Below are 19,573 nucleotides of genomic sequence, written 5' to 3'. Positions count from 1 at the left end.
AAGATTGTTTACCATTGGTGTAACGTGAAAAAGGGAACGAGTGCATTTACCTTTAGTTGTAAGAATTGATAAAAGTGGACTCGCATTTTTTTAAAAAATGAGGCTGGGTCAAGCAAAACCATAAGTAATTCTACACTCACCTTATATGTGATGTTTCTTTGTTGTGCAACTTCCGATATCTTTTCTACAAGTGTTTGTAATCTCTGTTGGGTGGCATGTGACACAAAATTTACTACATCAGGATGAACGTCGGTAATTCCATGTTTCTTGCCTGTTTCCAAAAAAAATTGAAGTGATATTTTAGAAAAGTTAATCTTCTTAATATCAGTATTGTCCAATGTATTAATCTCTAGTTCCATGTAGATAACTGGGTCCAAATATGGTTAATTACATTTCTGATTAGTATATTTTTTTAAAAAATGCAATGGATGATATTAGGAATGTGATCACAATGCTATATTTATGTCTACACATGTATATACTTTAGACTTTTATGTTCATGCAAGATGATAGGCAGTACTTTTAGATGGCTGAATATTTTATTTTCTTTAAAACATGATAGATGTTTGTTATGTAAATATATATGTGAAATACATCTACCTTCATTTCGATTGTATCCAAGACATTCTCTCTACTATTAGTGTATGTGGTTAAAATGGTGTTGCTGTAGTTACCCCTGTGCTTAGTTAGCAACTCTTACTGGACAACACCGGTAGCTGATAAAGATGCAACTTCAGCTGCAATTCCAATTCTGGGCAGTAGTATTTTTATTTTTCCACTTGTTTTTAAATGCCATGTCAAGCATTTTGCTTACAGATACTTCTAGAAGTTTTACAGGCGCTTATGTTTTAAGATTCTCTAGTTCATTTGGTTCTTTCAAAGTTTGCATTAGAACGCATCCATCCTAAAAAAAATGATTAGGTATTTCTTTACCTATTTCTAACATTCTTCTGTGCAATGGAGCAGCAAACAGGAATGCTTCATCTTTACATGATCTTGTCAGAGTGCCCACCAATTCTGAATTTGTTGCCAAAATTCGTGCACTTTCTTCAGAGAGATTAACTCCAGCCATGGATGCCACATCATTAATATCATCATCATCCCTAGAACATTTCAAAAGTATACATAAATGTCATTATTAGAGGTAGCCTGCAGTTTTCAAAATCTCAAATGCTAATTTAAAACTGGATCAAGACAAATAGATTTGTCAAAAATATAGTTACGAATAGAAGGAAAAAATGCCTATTTGGACTGTCCTTGGTCAATAGCACAAGCAACCTGTTCACAAAAATCAGTCTACTGTCAGTGAAAGGCACATGTAGGTAATTCTCTACCCAGCACCATCATCAGACTCTGCAGGAGTTCAAAAAGGCCCAACATGCTTTTTCAAGGCAATTAGGGATGGGGCAATGAATTTGGCCTTGCCAGCATTGCAACAACTTACAAACAAAGAAGAAGCCTGTTTGCTCTTCATATTGGGAAACGCCTCACAATGTGCTCAGTGCAAGGTGTTCCCAGTTCTTCCCAGGAGAGTTAAACAGAGACCATTATTTATGATCTATTATCCCGCCACAAAGTCCAACCTAAGTTGAGCAAATGGGTACAATGTTTCAATGCGCTCTCAAGTTCCAATTAGGTAACTTGATGAATGTCCAGGATTCTGAAGTAAGAAGAACTTTGTTAAAATAAATCATGTCAAAGAACAGAGGTTGGTTTTAAAGGAACATTGTCATTATTGTTGTCTTGATAAATATTTACCTGGAGCTGGTTAAGTGTCCATATCAAGCCTAATTTAAAAATAAACATAGAGATTTTGGTATCACTGTTTTCCATCCTTAACCATCATTGTCTTTGTGAGCTTATGCTCAAACATCTCACCTGAAAGAACCACCTGCCGCTGCTGCTGCTGCTTCTTTAAGCTTGTTTTTTTGTACAACTGAAGTCTGGACAGAATAAGTCAAACCGGCTTTACTTCCTGGCACCACTGTCTGTTTCATAACAGGAACTGTAAAATTATGGAGAACTTAGTTAAATACTTCATTAATCAACTTTTTACATCCCCAATGGTCACATACTTAAATAGGCTAAAAATTGCTGTATGTCTAATTCATAGATTCAAATGCACACACCACTTTGTTCAACTAACTATCATGCGTAAGATGTTTGAGGACGAATACTACAACATTATTGTGGCAGCAAAGGACATTTCTATCATTCAACCCAATATTAAACTGGGTACATTTTCGAAATATTATCTTGCATTTATAAAAGAAGTTCCTCAATATGCCAAAGCATTACTTCAGTTATAAAAGAACCTATTTAGGCATTGCAATGTACAGTTGTATAATAGGGGAATGATTGTGCAAAATGACTTAGGGTCACTTTGGCAATCAAAATTAATAACTTGTATTAGTGAGGTCAAGATCTGTTCTGTATCATATGGTGTGGTAATATTTAGTGCATTCAACTCCACATCTGAAATTCAGTTCCCCTGACATCCTGCAGTGCATGTTTAAAGGACACAATAAAACAGTGATTTCCACTCCATTATCTTTAATGTAAAATAATATGTGCTAAAAGGGTTTACAGGGCCATATCTCAAAATAAATATCACTGATATATCAAAAGTAACTAAAATCTCAATCAAGGAGATGGATTTTAAAGTATTCTCAAAGATAGAGACTTGATGAGACAGAAGGGTTTAGGGAGGGAATTCCACAGTGGGGAAATCATGGCTGTGAATTGTGGGGTAGAGGGATAAGACGAGGTAGGGTGAATCACAAGAAGCCGGAGTCAGAGTTTGGAGAAACCATGGAGAAGTGACATACAAAAATTTAAATCTGAGATAATGTGGAATTAGGGGCAAGGGTCAGTGATGAAATTTTTTTTTTTAAATTTTGCAGGTTCTGGTATTGCTTCAAGGCCGATGTTTCTTATTATTTTTGAACCATGTGACTTGCTAGACCATTTCAGGTGCTAATTAAGAGTACATTACATTGCTGTGGGTCAGGCTCACGGGCCATTCTGAGCACCAATGACAGTTTTCCTTCTCAAGTAGGCGAAATGAGTTTTAATTCATTACTTTCACAACCGCCATTTCTGATACTGGCTTTTCATTTCAGATTATCCAGTCTCAGATTTTAAGATGTTAAGGAAATCAAGTGATGTGGGGTTAGTAAAGGAGGTAAACGATCACATTTGAATTATTTAATGCTGGAACAGGATGGATTACTGGTCCTGCAATTTAATCACAATGGTACCACACTCTGGGATAGCAGGGTAAAATAAGAGCAGAACAACATGGGAATGGGATAAAAATTGTAAATGAAAGGCTGGACAAGAATATTACAATAAATGACTCTCAACATGATGTGAATGAGTTCCATGACATACGGCTTGTGAACAAATAAACATTATAAACCAGAGCAGGAACAGACCATTCAGCCCCTTGAGTCTACTCTGCCATTCAACAAATCCTTGCTGACCTACTTCAATAACAATTTCCTCCCCTATCCCCCATATCTCTCAATTCCTCTTATATCCAGAAAAAACTATTAATCCCTGTTTTGAATGCAGACAATGAATAGCCCTCTATAGAACTCCAGGGTAGGATTTCCAAAGATCGACCACTCCATGTGAAGAAATTTCTTCTCGTTTTGAGAATGCGACCCCAAGCTCTAGACCACTCATCTTAGATAACATCCTTCCTGTATCTGCCTTGGTGAGCTCTCCAAGGACCTTGTGCATTTCAATGACGTCACCTCTCACTTTTCTGAAATCTAGAGTATAGAGACCTAGTGAACAGTGGAGGCAGGTTATTATGTAACAGCCTTGGAACTAAGTGTTGGTTATGATGAACAAGGTATGACGTTGAATAGACCATCAACAGTGCAGTTCAACAAATGACTGAGGTGGTCAGGAGGGTAGTATCACTTGCGTCTGTTCATTATTTCCTCTCAGTGTTTAGCTGGAGAAAACTATGTGGTCTTTCCAAGGCTAGTTGTCCAGGTTGATAATAGGCACTGATCCCATTTCTAATCACTACTGGCCAGCATGTAAATGAGGAAGAGGAGAGGGCCAAAGATGGATCCTCACCCTTGGATTTGGTGAGTTGATTGTGTGTGGGAACAAACTGCTTCAAGTAAAATTAGACAATGCAGAAGGAAGTGGATAAGGCACTTTATTCAGTAGAGAACGTATGATCTAAGCATCATGCTAAAATAATTTCTATGTTACTAAACAGTAAAAAGGAATAAATTGGTCCTTCTCCTGTTGGCAGGCTATGAGCAGTGGTGGACCACAGGGATTGGTGCTTTGGGTCCCAACTTTTTGTAATCTACATCAATGATTTGGCCAAGTGAACTGAATGTAACATTTGCTGGGTTGCCGATGACACTAATTAAGTGGAATATGAGAAATGATAAGGTTGCAAAAGGATATGGATAAGCCACATGGCATTCTACACACAGTGTGAAAAAAATGTGAGTTTATCCATTTCAGTAACAGAAACAGAAATGCTAAGTATTTTTAAAATGGTAACCTATGCACAAGTCACTGAAAGTATGTAGGTGCAACAGAGAGTTATGAATGCAATAGGGGAGTTGGCCTTTGTTGCAAGAGGATTTCAGTACAAGGATAAAAAAAAGTGTCTTACTACAATTTATATAGGGCCTTTGTGAGACTGGACCTGAGGTACTGTGTGCAATTATGGTGGTCTTACCTTAAAAAAAGGATATCCTTGTTAAATAATAAAGACTCACAGATTGGTTCATGGGATAGCAGGTCTGTCTATGAGGAGATAGTGAGAAGGTGAGGCCTCTATCCTTTAGAGCTTAGAAGAACGAGAGATAACCTCTGAATTGTGTGAAATTCTCAGAAGGTTCAGAGTGATACAGAGAGTATGTTCCGCCTCACTGAGGAGTCTAGAAGTTGGAGTTACAATTTGAAAATAAAGAGCAGCCCACTCAGTATGGGAATTTGAAGAAGTTTCTTTACTCAAAAGGTGGTGAATCTTTGGAATTCTCTATCCTGCAGGGCTGTGGGGGCTTGATGAATGATTTCATTCAAAATAGAGATGGACTGATTTTTGGATTTTACGAGAATCGAGGGATATGGAGACAGGTCAGGACAAAGGCTTGAGGTAAGAAAATCAGTCATAATCTTGTTAAATGGCAAAGCAGGTACGAGGGGCTGAATGGTCTACTCCTGTGTTTTTATGTACACTACCGTCAGGTTTAGGTAAAGAGGTATAATTAGTCTTTTATCTTTAGTATTTCCTGACTTCGTCTTTTTTACTTTTCGTTGAATACATGTTAATACTGTGCAAAAATTGGGATAAATTTTCAAATGACACTGTCCCTTTATACACACTTTTATTTACATCAAATTTCTTTTTTATGTACTACTCCCGAATTCAGAGAGAGAGAGAGGGAGGGAGAGAGAGAGAGAGAGAGAGAGAGAGAGAGGGAGAGGGAGAGGGAGAGGGAGAGGGAGAGGGAGAGAGAGAGAGAGAGAGAGAGAGAGAGAGAGAGAGATTAACAACGTGAAAACACCATCTTTTAATTCAATTTCATTCATCAGAATGATTTCCTTTTACTTGGTAATTTTGAAGCTTCTGTCATTTTATTTTGGAAGATCTAGGCTAGTCTTATGTTAATGAAACCACTATTGTTTTAAGGCCAACAACCTTTGAGGCTTGATTGAATAAAATCAGGATTATTATACCATTTATCTTATGAAGGGAAAATTGCTGGTCTCTCGTCAGGCAGAATCTCGAGAGATCTAATGTTTTTCAGGTCATCAATTCATGTCAATTATCTACCTGAAATGTTAAACTGGTTTCTCTTTACAAAGATGCTAGATGACCTGCTGAGTTTTCCAGCAATTTGTCTTTTCATTTTAGATTTCTAACTCCTGTAGTATTTGATTTCTGTCCAATGAGGACTTCTGACGACCTCCAAAAAGATTTTTTAAAATGGATGCAACATAAATTACTATTAAGATCAAATTATTCTCTGGGTTCAGTAAAATCAAGACTGTTGCATCTACAGTGTGCAAGGAATCATCTTCCCCCACGCTGGGGGACATCATTGAAGGCCGGGGCTGGACTTGCTAAAAAGGAGTTTGCTTGTTACCAAGTTCAATATAGCTACCTAAATTAACTGTTCCTTTTTAAGTAATTCTGCCAGGTTAGGTTTGTGAATCACTGAAACTCTCTACCTGGAGAGCTGTTGTGCTCAGACTTCTAAGTACATTCAAAACTAAAATGAACAGATATTTGAACATTTGAGAGAATTGAGGGAGAAAGAGCATTGTGGAATCGAGGTTGAAGATGAGCCACAATTTCACTGAATGCTGGGAACAGGCTCAAGGAGCTGAACTTTCTACTCCATGCTCTTATTTCTAATGTATTCTTAAGTGTTTGAGAGGTTTCTTTCCTAATGACAGTTGGACTGGGCACTATCAACATGCAGCTTGTGTTGGCCTTAGTTTAAAGTGATTAATTTTGGAGGCTTTATAAGAGCAGGTACTTCCTGTATCATACGTTTTCACTGTAAATCAGTATTTTTTAAGAGATACCGGTTCTGCAAACTGGCTGCACTATAATTACAACAGACTGACATTTTTGATGTAGGGCACCAGTTCCCATCTCCTCTCCACATACTGCAAAGAAACTTCCATGTTGAAACCAACTCTACTTCACTGCTTCCCACATTGGCTAAAATTCTTCTTTGTTTACGACAAAATGCAATATTTTAAAATGGGGAATGAAGTACATCTGGGAGCCTTGGTCCAACTTATGCTAGCCTTTCTCCTGAAGAGTACACAATAGTTTGATTCCACATGAAACTCATTAAACAAATTGATTTTTTTTTTTGACATTGCACCAGTTATCCGTCTGCAAGTGCTTTTCACAACTGAATTTACCAATTTGAAAGGGTTTCTTTGAAGAACAAGATTTATTCAATTATTGACTTCAGAAGGAGTTTCCTTCAGCAAAAAACAGTATTGAGCAACAGAATCCAAATTTAATTATTTTGTACAAGTAATTATTTTGTACATTTAACCTTCTATTTTAGGAGGTTTAATAATATTTGGGTTTACCTGTCTGAAGTTGCTTCAACTGCACCTGTGAAGGTGCAGTTAACATGATGCGATTCTGAGGTTGTCTAAGTGTAACCATGGGTGTTTGTGTCAGAGTCACCTGTGGTCTGGCCAGTGTTCCTTGCTGCTGTTGGAAAACCTGAAGAGGCACACAAATATAAAATATATAAGCATGAAACTAGCATCCAAGATCAGCATTTTTATAACTTCTTAGCTCATAATCTTGCTGGGTTCCAAAGCTAAATAAAACAGAATCTGAAATGCTACGTAACTGGCATTGTTCAATCACCTTTTATTCCAAACTATGTTACAAAATACTTTTTTGATTTCTGCTGACAATACCGTTCATCTGACTGCTCAACTTCAACTTTAAGCAGATGAGAATTTATGTAGAAAATCTATCTGAGGCTGCCTCTGGTCAAGAGGCCTAAACAAAATATGGAAGTAAGGATGCCTGAGGCACCCTAAGTGCACAGATTGTCTTTATGGACTGGTTGTGTTCCTTTGACTTACCTTGCCAGCTTGCACTGACTGTCCAGGTTGTGCTAGACTTAACACCGGATGTTGGAGGGTGCTAGTTACTGTAGCTGTAGAAGTAGTTGTCCGTACTACAGGTCGCTGCTGAACAGTGTTTCCTAGTACCACTGCTGTCAATGCTGTTGTGGTCTGAGTTGAGGACTGTTGTTGACTTTGCTGAATAAAAGCCTGCGAGTCTTGAGTGAGTTGGCGCAAGGCTGGCAAACTCCGCTAGAAAGGCACAGAAGGGTTAAACATTTGAACAAATCCTAGTAGAATTTAAAACAAAAATATTTTCATTATGTGCAAGATACAGCCCGTAGTTCAGAAGGCTATCAGTATGCTGTCTTTCATTGAAAAGAGAATGGAGTATAAAAGTAGGTAAGTCTTGCTACAATTGTGCAGGATATTGGTGAGACTACACTTAAAGTAATACATACAGTTTTGGTCTCCTTATTTAGAGAGGGATATATTTGCAATGTAGGCTCTTTAGAAAAGGTTCACTAGTTGATTTCTGGGATGGAGGAGTTGACTTAAGTGGAAAGATTAAGCAGATGAGATCCAAATCATTGAAGTTTATATCTTATTAAGATATGAGAGATTCTGAAGGGTTTGGCAAGGAAGAAGTTGAAAAGAATGTTTCCTCTTGTGGAGAAATATAGAACTAGGTACATGATTTCAAACCATAGCATTCTCAAAATTTCTTAGATGGGTTGTGAATCTCTAGAATTGTCTATTGAAGAGAACTGTGGAGGCTGAATCATTGAATATATTCAAAGCCAAAGTGGACAGACTTTTGATCTGTGGGATTTCAGGAAACAGGCAGGAAACTGCAGCAGAGACCAAGATCGGATCAAACATGATCTAACTGAATGTGTAGCAGGTTCCAGTGGCCATATAGCCTATTCCTACTCCTATTCTTTGGTTCTTCTTTGCACTAATTGGATTTTTTTTAAAATTGAAAACATTACCAATTTCTGAATAATTCAGAGTAATTCAGCTATTCACCAATAAAGGGCCATCAACCTGAAATGTTAACTCTCTTTCTCTTCCGCAGGTGGTACCTGATCCACTTAATGTTTGCAGCATTTACAATTTTTATTTCTGATTTTCAGCATCTGAAGTTCTTTGGCTTTTTAACTGTTCACATTGGGCTCTGGATACTCCAAAAACAGGACTGGCTAAAACCAATTTCTCATGTGCTAGTTTAACAAAGTACACCTTGTAGAAGGTGGGACAAGAAGGAAACTTTTAGAGGAAACCTTCTGCCATATATACAGTACAAGTATGATATTTGAACATCCATTAAATTACCCATAATAATGAATGAAAGAGCAGGTTATAAGATACCTGTGGCCTCTTTCTACTTCTACTTCTTACTGTGCACTTCGGTCAATGCAAAATCTATTTTTTTTCCCCCAGTGAAATTAGCAGAGCGGTTTTATTGAAAATTACTGAAAGAAATCCAACTCGAAACAAAAAGTAAAATAAATATAATACACTGCACATACTCTTTCTACAGGAGAATGGATGTGGTGGGGTGGGAGGAGAAGAGATTTTGTTCTCAGTAATAAATAGAATCTCCACTAAGTAAGCCTGATATCACCAAACATTCTGGAAGTTTATCTACTTTCCAAATACTGCTAATCCTGATTTTGTTCCCAAACATAAATGAATTTACCAGGCAAGACAAAAAACTACCTCTTCCAAATATAAAAAATTTCAATGGATCATTATCAGACAAACTATAGATTACCTTCAGGAAAGGCACAAGATATGGTTGAGGTGATGAATTGAGCTCTCTATATAACCGACTAGTAAAGTCTTCTGCATCAATTTTCCCATCCTATAAAAAGGAAGAAAGTAAAACTGGAATTGGTTTCAACATGTTGAGGACTTTTCCAATTTCAACCGACAATTTGGTGCTCTATAGGGAAAAGACTTCAAGAACACAATTATTTGTTCTTATTTAGTATTCATTAAGTACCAACTATTGTATTTTAATAAAAGGTAAGAACCTCCTTGGTTGGCTATTCTGCACATTTGATTCTTCCAAGGCTAATACAGCTTCACACCTAACTGCAGTGTATGCACTTGCACAAATAATACATAAATCTTTTGTAAAACCTCAGTCTGAAAAATGGCTTTTGGCATCTAAAATAATATCACATTTTTTTTCAAGTTAGACAAATAGTAAACTTTGTCAGATTTTAATCAGAAACTCAAAATGCCTTCTCTAAATTGGACAGTGAGCATATAATAATAAATATGAACTGCAAGTTTGATTAATTTAGTTTTTCTGCACTGCTGAGCATGTTTTTTTTTGACCTGTTATATTATTTCTCTATTGGAAACATTTCTAAACTGAAATTTATTCTGCCCACATTACAGACAACTTGTCTGTGTAGCGCTTAAAAGTGGATTCAAAAGGTTTTAAAGGCTGAGGAAGCTTTTGGATTTCAGGCAAAACCAGGCTTTGAGTGTTTCAATGCCTCACTCAAATATTTGGTAAACTGTTTGGTATATCTATGGCTTGGGTATGATGCATTAGTTTACCTAACATATTTCACAAGTATATCATCTCAAACACAAAGCATAAATATTTACACACTGCATAAAAACTTATCTGTCCTACAACGTTGGCACTGTTCTTCTCTGGAGCAATAAACTAAACTATTCCTTATGCTCTGTCCTTTTCCCATTGTCCTTTATCACCTTTTGTTTCAGGGGAATGAATCTACCCTTCCCTTGAATCTCTGCTCAAATCCTCACTATGATAAAACATTCCATTCTCTATGAAAAAGATATTTTCCTCTTTCCCACTCACTCTCTAATTCCAAGATGCATACAGTTTAGGTTTTCAATTAAATTAATGTAGAAACATTTGCAACATGCTTTCTTACCAATAAATTTTGCACCAGTTCTTTGACATTGGCAGCTGTTTCAGTTGACTGTTTCCCGCTTGAAGCTAATTTGATCAATGTAGACAGAAAGTTCTTGCATTTCTTCACATTTTCCATTGTTTCCTGTGGAACATTTAAGCATTTAATTGTGGTAAAGGTACAGTACCATACAGTTAAAAAGCCTTTTCTAAAGCAAGTTTATTTTATACACACACACACACACACACACACACACACACACACACACACACACACACACACACGAGTCAGTCTTGCTATAAAACAATTCTGGGAAGAAGAAGCTTAAACTCCAGTATGAAGTAATATTTTTCACATAAGATATCTTTATTAGTCACATGTACATCGAAACACACAGTGAAATACATCTTTTGCATAGAGTGTTCTGCGGGCAGCCCGCAAGTGTCACCACGCTTCCGACGCCAACATAGCACGCCCACAACTTCCTAACCCGTATGTCTTTGGAACGTGGGAGGAAACCGGAGCACCCGGTGGAAACCCACGCAGACACGGGGAGAATGTACAAACTCCTTACAGACAGCGGCCGGAATTGAACCCAGGTCACTGGCGCTGTAAAGCATTACGCTAACCGCTACACTACCGTGTAATGTAATATTTTATATTTTACTTCAAAATCAAAACATTTTTAATTTGTTGGGCAAATCAATCCTTTCTGATTTTCTTTTTTTGAAAGCAATGATTCATACAGGTAAATGTACAGTTGATGGCAGTCATTTAGTACCTTGTCTAATTTTCTATTCCACACCAAGTTTTAAACAAATATCATAGCATTAACATAGGAAAATACCCCAAGATTCTCCACAAAGATGTAGTCATATAAGCATATGCTGGAAATCTGAAATAAAAACAGAAAATACTGGAAACACCCAGATGGGTCCTGATAAAGGGTCTTCATCCTGAAATGGTAATTCTGGTTCTCTTTCCACAGATGCTTCCTGACCTGCTGATAATTTCTTTTCTGTTTATTTCAAGTATTGACAATTTTGTTTAAAAGATGCAGCTAAATGTTTAGTGAAAGAAGTATATTTTTATAGTTGAAAGAAACGGGGGAGCTTTAGGGATGAAATTCCAAACTTTATACTCAGACAACTGAAAGAACAGCCCCAATTGTGGGTTTAAGGACAAATGCACACCAGGTGAGAATCGGTGAGTTCACAGAGATGGGGGGGGGGGAGGGGTTGGTGAGGGGGAGGCTGAGGTGGGAGTAATTGTGAGGTTAGAACTAAATACAGAGAGAAGGAAATGTAGGTCAGGGAGGATGCCCTTGCAATACCTCAGAAAATAAATCTGAGGTATTGATTGTCCAGGAACCCATAAAGATCAGTCAGTACTGAGTAATGGAAATGGTGTACATTTGGATTCAAAGAATTGAGTTTTGAATGCCTTCAAGTTTTGAACCCAGCAACTACAAAGAAATGGTGTTATATTTCCAATTGAGATGGTGTGTGACTTGGAGGAGGCAGCGTCCCAAGTACTAACTGGCCTGGTCCTTCTTTGTTTGTAGAGTAGCCTGAGGAAGTAATTGCAGTGCATTTTGTGCATGGTATACATGACAGGCGGTAAGAACAAATGTTTAGGGCGGTTGACAGGGTGCCAATCAAATAGGCTGCTGTCCTGGATGGTGAAGTGTTTTTTTGAGTGTTTACTTATTTCAATAATGGCCAACAGGGTCCAGGGCAGCTTCCAACAGTCCTATTACCCCCCTTTATTTTCCTGGAGCAAGCAACCTATTCTCCCTCATATGCCTATTAATTCCACTTTGATTCTTTTGCCATTAATCTACTAAATGACGTAATTTACAGAAGCAAAAAACCTAACAGCACATCTTTGAGTTCTGGGAGGCAACTGGAGGACTTGGTAGAAATGTATGCAGTTAAAGGGAGAACATGCCAACTCCGCACAGACAGCACCCATTGTCAGGATTGAGCCTGGTTCCCTGGAGGCACAAGATTGCAGCTCTAACTGCTGTATATTCATGCTATACACGTGATGATGGAGCTGCACTGATTCAGGTAAATGGAGAGCACTTCTTCACACTCCAGATTTGTGCCTTATAAATGGTGAAAAAGCTATGGACGGTAAAATTGTTCAGGGCCTTCCAAAGTGAATGGTGAGTCACTCAGCAATGGACATCCAGCATTTATATGATTGGTCCAGTTGTGTTCTGGTCTGTGCTGACCCTAAAGACATTGATGGTGTGGGACTCGACAATGGCAATGCAATTGAACATCAAAGATAGGTGGTTAGACACTCTCTTTTTAGGAATGCCACACTACCTCGTACTTTTGTGACATGCATGCTATTTGCCACTTATTAGCTTATGCCTGAACACTGCAGCATGCAGGCATGGGACGTTTCATTTCCTGAGGAATTGCAAATGGAATGGAATGGAACGTTGTCCCACCTTACAATGTGGAACATTGCCCAGCTATGTTGTGCTCATGAAAAGCAGATTACTGCTTTCTAGTTATCTAGTTACTGCTCAATTAGTCTGTTTTCAGCTATGCCCAGCTACGTTGTGCTCATGAAAAGCAGGTTACTGCTTTCTAGGTTATCTAGTTACTGCCCAATTAGTCTGTTTTCAATCAAAGTTATGGAAGGTGGCATCGATGGTAGCTTTAAGCAAGTCTTCTTCATTAATCCACTCATCGATGCCTAATTTAGGTTTTGCTAGGAATACTTGAACATCCCCGTTTCTGACCTTACAATGGAAACATGGTCTATGATGCAGCAGCTGAAGATGGTTGGGCCTCGGACACTGCCTTGAGGAATTTAACTTCCAACAGCCGTCACCATCTTCCTCTGTGTGAAGTATGACTCTGACCCCCGGAGTGTTTTTCCGTTTGATACCCACCGACTTCAGCTTCACCTAGGCTTTTTGATGCTACACTCAGTTGTCAAGGGCAGCCACTCTCACCTGATCTCTGGAACCTGGCTCACTGGCCCACTGGCCCACGTTTATATCCAGGCTATGCCGAGGTCTGAAGCAGACTACTCCTGCCAAAACCCAAAGTGGGAATCAGCAAGCAGGTCACTGAAGTGTAAATGCCACTCGGTAGAACTAACACCACTTTCCTTTAATGATTCAGTGGTATTTGGCCAAATTAGATTTGTACTCCTCTTCATAAACACAACATACCTGGACAATCTTCTACACTGCCAGCTGGATGCCAGTGCTGTAACTATATTGGAACAGTTTGGCTACAGGCACAGCTAGCACTGGAGTACAATGGTATAACAGATGGGACATTCTCTGGTCCTATAGCCTTTGCTGTATCTGGTGCTCTCAACCCATTTCACAACATCACTTGAAGTAAATCAAATTGGCTGAAGACTGGCTAAAGCTGGTGCAGGGCCCAGGAAAAAGCCAAAATGGATCATCCACTTGGTACTTGTGGCTGAACGTAGTTATGAATGGTTCTGCATTGACTTCAGCACTCACATGCTGGGCCCTGCCATCGTTGAGAAAGGGGATATTCTTGGAGCGGCTCTTCCAGCTGTTTAATTCTCCACCACCATTTGTGCCTATGTGCTGCAGGACTGTGGAGCTTTGTTCTGATCTTTTAGTTATGGGATCATTTAGCTCTCTGTCCATTGCCTGTTGGTTTTCCTGCTAATACAGCTTTGCCAGGTTGGCACCTCATTTTTTAGTATGCCTGGTCCTGCTCCTGCCATGCCCTTCTGCGTTCCCTATTGATTCAGGGTTGATCCCCTGGTTGGATTATAATGACAAAATGAGGAATATGCCAGGCTATGAGGCTGAAGGTTGTGATGGTTAATATTTCTGCTGTTACTGATGGTCCATAGTGCCTCATGGATGCCAAGTTGAAGCTGCAGGAACTGCTCCTTCCCATTCAGCACAATAATGTTGCAATTCAATATGATGGAGAATGGCCATGAACACTGGACTTTGTCTCCACAAGGACTGCATGATGGTCACTTCTACCAATCATGGATGCATCTACAACAGGAAGATTGGAAAGGACAAGATCAAGTTATCTCTCATGTTGGTTCAGTCACTACCTTCCAAAGACCCAGACTAGCAACAATGTCCTTCAGGACTTGTATGTTATGGTCTCAAGCTAGCAGGAGCAGAACCTGAAGGACAGATATGATGTGACCACAGAGTTGGTGTAGGAGAGTGGGATTTAGATTCCCAAGGTATTGGGAGTGGTTCTGGGGAAGATGGGACTTGTAGAGATGGGCACATTACACCTAGGCAGGACCAGGATTACTTTCTGTGCAGGGGTGCTTGCTAGTGCTAGAACCACAATAGACACAACCAATGGGGTTAAAGACAAAGTGGTAATATAACCATATTAAGAGCTCTATATCTAAATGCATCCAGTATCCAAAACAAAATCAATGGAGATGAATGAGCATGATCTGATAGTGATACTGAGACACGATTTCAAGGATATCAAGACTGGGAACTCAATATTCAGGGAGGACAGATGAAAAGTAAAAGAAAAAGGGGAAGCTCTGTTAAATAAGAGATGAAGCAAGTATAGTTTTGAGAGATGATCAAGATTCAGAAGATGTCACATCCATTTGTGTGGAAGTAAAAATAGCAAGATAAAGACTGTGGTAGAAGAGTATAAATCAAGATATTAACATGGGCATGTAGAAAGAGTGGAGCATTAATTATGGGTGACTTTAATCTTCACGTACATTGGGTTAACTAAATTGGAAATGGTAACCATGAAAATGGATTTATAGAGTGTATTCAGGAAAGTTTCCCAGAGCAATTCATTATGGAGCCAACCAGGAAGTATTGGTTACTTGTATCTGGTAATGTGTAAAAAAAAGGTTTAATAAATGATCACCTTGGAAGTAGTGATCACAACATGAAAGAATTCAGTATTCAGCTTAACAGTGAAAAGTTTGGATCTGAAACAACTGTGTAAACTTAAATAAGGGGAATTACAAAGGAATTTGTAAAGACTTGGCTATAGTGGACTGGGCACATAGATTAGAGGGCAAGACAATAGATAAGTAGCGACAGGTATTCAAGTCTCCTGTTGTAAATGCATCCAACCATGACAGGATTGGTAGAAGTGACAGTCATACAATAAGCAAGAAAGACAAAGACTCAGCCACCTTGATCAGTGGTGATGGACAAAGAAGTACATTCTGAACCCATGCTACTTTCAAAGATTGTCCAACATGGATGAACAGTGATTCATTAGCTGAGGAAACAGGGACAGAGGGTGACGGTAGAGGGCTGTTTTTGCAATTGGATGCCCGTGACTAATGGTGCCTCACAAGCATTGGTGCTGGGACCCTTGCTGTTTTGTAATATACATGAACAACTTGGATGTGGATCTGGGAGGCATGATCAGCAAGTTTGGAGATGACACAGAGACCGGCAAGGTTGGAAAGGCTGATGGGTAGTGTGCAAGGTAGTCTTAGGCTGCAGGGAGTATCAATGTTTTGGTGATGTGGGCTGAAAAATGGAAGACAGAGTTTAATCCAAACAAATGTGAGGAAAACTACCTGGCTAAATTGTAGTACCCACTTGTTTATTTTAAATTGGGAAAATTTAATTACCCATTTTTAATGACAATCCATCCAGAAATCACAATAAGAATCAGACTTCCAATAAATTAAGGAAAATTACAAAAATGAGATAAATGTTTTCTCAAACCAAAGTAAAAAATTTAATCCTAGAACTATTTTGATTTAACTGTGAAGACTTGCAGCTTTTGACTTCATTTCACCAGCCTACTTCTTACATCTTCAGAATCACCAGACTACATTTCCTCAAGTTGTAGCTAGGAAACAAATCATTGCATGGAAGGCAACTCTCATAAGTAATCCCATGGTGGAGAATGAAAGAAAAAAAGATAGTACCAGGTTGTATCAAAAATATTTGTTTATTTCAATCCAAGGGCAACGTGATGCCATAAGTACAAGGAAACTGCTGCCGATGGCAAGTTATCCATTAGTGGATAGAACTCCCTAAATCAAATATATGGGTGGCTTGTCAGCATCAGCAGAATGAGAATCTCAAGGAAGACTTCCAATTTTAACATGCTTGTGAATTTGTATGTCTTCTTTATACAGCTATCACAGATGTTAGTATTAATGTTCAAAGTGTTTGGCTTGCATAACTGTATTCCTTATCTAACTACTACCACTAAAATTCAGTACAACAACTTTTCCGCAAATGGAATGAGTTTATAATTGACCAACTTGTACTTAATTGCCACTGATCCAACTTTAGATTTTTTTTGTTCGTGCAATTTGAACGCCTGCCAGCAGATGGCTATATGTCTTCAGCTCATTGGCCATAAATCAGTTTTAGGTTTCCAATGCTGAAAGTACTTGGCTGACATACTGACCTACATTAATTGTGAAAGAGTACCCTTAACTACGTAACTCTACCATTTAAGCATAGAATTTTACAGATATGTAACAACTCTCTTGTAGACTTGAAAATTACTATTCAATTTGTCGAGAATTTGTTATGAAAGGAACTGCTTGAGTAGAAGGAGCAACAAAATGTTTTAATACAAGAAGTAAATAAAAAACTACTTTATCTTTAATTACAAAATTAATTGATTTAGAGACTACAGTAATTACATGCCACCACCTCCACAATATCTCTTAAATTGTTAATTACACCTGAAGGATGCAAGAGTTTTAAAAACCTTCCTATCAACATGGGCATTTCTTTAAATATAGTCCAGATTTTGTAATTAATGCATCACTCAGCAATCTGACACAGTCCAATATTTTATACACAGAATCAACTTTAGAAAGAAAAATGAATACTAGCAATTACATACTGCCTTTTATGACATTGGGATATCCTAAGCATTTTAGTTGCTTTGATGTATAGTGATTGTTATACAGGAAAATACATGCATAAAATTCCCACAAACAGTAATGAAATCATTATCTGATACACTTCAGTGATTTGGTTGCGTTTTTAGCATTGCGTGGAACATAGAATAATTTGCTCTCCAAAATAGTAACATGGGATCTTGTGTCCAGCAGGGGGAGCAAATGGGGTCTTAGTTTCTCATCCAAACACAGCATTAAATATTTTTTGATGGGACAGAGTGATAAAGTTGAAACAATTTGAAATGGAAGTTAACGTACTACAGGAGCATAAAATGATGCATGGTGAAGTGTGGGCTTCTTGAGTCCCTAGCTTGTAGAGGGTTAGCATCTCTGTTAATGAGCTGTAAATAGAAAAGGTTATTGTGATTCTCTTCTGCAAACTTCTACTTGCCTTATCTCTCTTTATACTTTATTCCCGCCATCCCTGTAATCAGTCTAGTAAACGGTGTTGTACTTTCAATGACCTTGATGTCACTAAACTGGAAAGGGTACAAAAAAGATTTACGACTATGTTACCAGGACTGGAGGGTTTGAGTTATAAGGAGAGGCTAGAACTTTTCTCCCTGGAGCATAGGAGGCTGAGGGGTGACATCATGGAGGTTTATACAATCATGAGGGGCATAGATAAGGTGAATGGTCACAGCCTTTTTCCAAGGTAGAGGGATCCAAAACTAGAGGTTATAGGTTTAAAGTGAGAGGGGAAAGATTTAACAGGGACCCAAGGGACAAATTTTTCCCACACAGAGGGTGGTGGGTATATGGTATGAGTTGCCAAAGGAAGTGGTAGAGGTGGGTACAATTACGCTTAAAAGACATTTGGACAGGTACATGGATATGAAAGGTTTTGAGGGATATGGGCCAAATGTAGGCAAATGAGACTAGCTCAGTTAAGTAATTTGGTCGGCGTGAATGAGTTACCATGCTGTATAGCTCTATGACTTTCACTAAGAACATCCATCCTCAGACAAGACCAAAACTGCACACAAAACTCCAGACGAGGTCTCATCAAGGCGCTGTACAGATGCAGCAAGATATACTCAACTCCTCATGCAATGAAGGCAAATATATCATCTGCCCACCCAACTGCTTGCTTCACCTTAACACTTGCTTTCAGTGACTGGTGTTCAAGGACATTCAGATCTCACTGCATCTTCCCTTTTCCCCATTCCAACAGTCGGTCTTTCTGTTTCTGGAACCTCACATTTGTCTATGTTAAACTGCATCTGGCAGGCATTTGCCAACTTGGATGTGCTACATTTAGTTATATTATCCAAATACATCTTGTGAATATCTAGGGCATAGGCACTGATCCATGTGGCATCCTACTAATTACTTCCTGCCATCTGGAAAAATAGCATTTATTCTTACTTAGTTTTCTGTCAATAAACCAATTTTCAACTCATGCCAATATATTACCCCCAATCCCACGTGCTTCAGTTTTGCACACTAGCCTCTATTGTGTGACTTTGTCAAAACCTTCTGAAAGTCAAAATACAACAGACACTGGTTTTCCCATATGTATTCTGATAGTTACTTCCAGTACATTTGTTCAGCACGATTTCCATTTCATGAACCAATACTAGCTTTGTCCTGTCCCTTTATTGCTTTCCAAATGTTCTGTTATTGTATCTTCGAAAATATAGATCTATCATTTTCCCCACTGATGTCGGGCTGATTGGTCTGTAATTCCCTGTATTTTTTCCTTTCTTTTTTAAAAAATGGTGGGGTTACATTTGGCATTGGTCCAGAGTCAAATGAAGTTTGGAATATGACCATCAATGCATCCACCATTTCCAAAGCCACTTCCTTTAGTACTCTGGATGTAGACCATCAGCCCCTGGGAATTTGTTGGCATTAATTTTCTTCACACCATTACTTTATTAATAACGATTCCCTTCAATTCCTCCCTCTCTTTACAACTTTGTTTCCCTAATATATCTCTGAGGATATCTGTATCCTACTTTGTTTGCATGACTTTTCCCTTCACATATTTATAGAACATTTTCACAATTGCCTTTTATGTTCCCTGAGCTTATTCTCAAACTCCACCTCCCTTCTCTTAATCTTTTTGTCCCTCTTTACCGAAATCTAAATTGCTCCCAATCCTCAGGTCCACTCCAATTTTATTTGCCTCCCTTTTAGATCTATTTCTACACCAATTT

General features: G+C 38.4%; 1 protein-coding gene across 1 annotated transcript in view; it reads right to left on the bottom strand.

Annotated features, from left to right (window-relative positions):
* The window catches only part of taf4a (TAF4A RNA polymerase II, TATA box binding protein (TBP)-associated factor), a 66,161-nt gene that overhangs the window by 9,784 nt on the left and 36,804 nt on the right, over positions 1-19,573 (bottom strand). Inside the window, exons 5-11 of the mRNA XM_052031224.1 lie at positions 10,524-10,646; positions 9,377-9,466; positions 7,618-7,851; positions 7,105-7,243; positions 1,879-2,005; positions 934-1,103; positions 141-271 (exon numbers count right to left, since the gene is read on the bottom strand). Coding sequence (XP_051887184.1) covers positions 141-271; positions 934-1,103; positions 1,879-2,005; positions 7,105-7,243; positions 7,618-7,851; positions 9,377-9,466; positions 10,524-10,646 — 1,014 coding nt within the window. The remainder of the gene's footprint in view (positions 1-140; positions 272-933; positions 1,104-1,878; positions 2,006-7,104; positions 7,244-7,617; positions 7,852-9,376; positions 9,467-10,523; positions 10,647-19,573) is intronic.

The sequence above is a fragment of the Pristis pectinata genome, chromosome 16 (genome assembly GCF_009764475.1).
Source record: "Pristis pectinata isolate sPriPec2 chromosome 16, sPriPec2.1.pri, whole genome shotgun sequence".
NCBI classification, from domain to species: domain Eukaryota; kingdom Metazoa; phylum Chordata; class Chondrichthyes; order Rhinopristiformes; family Pristidae; genus Pristis; species Pristis pectinata.
This window is presented reverse-complemented; position numbering and strand designations above follow the sequence as displayed.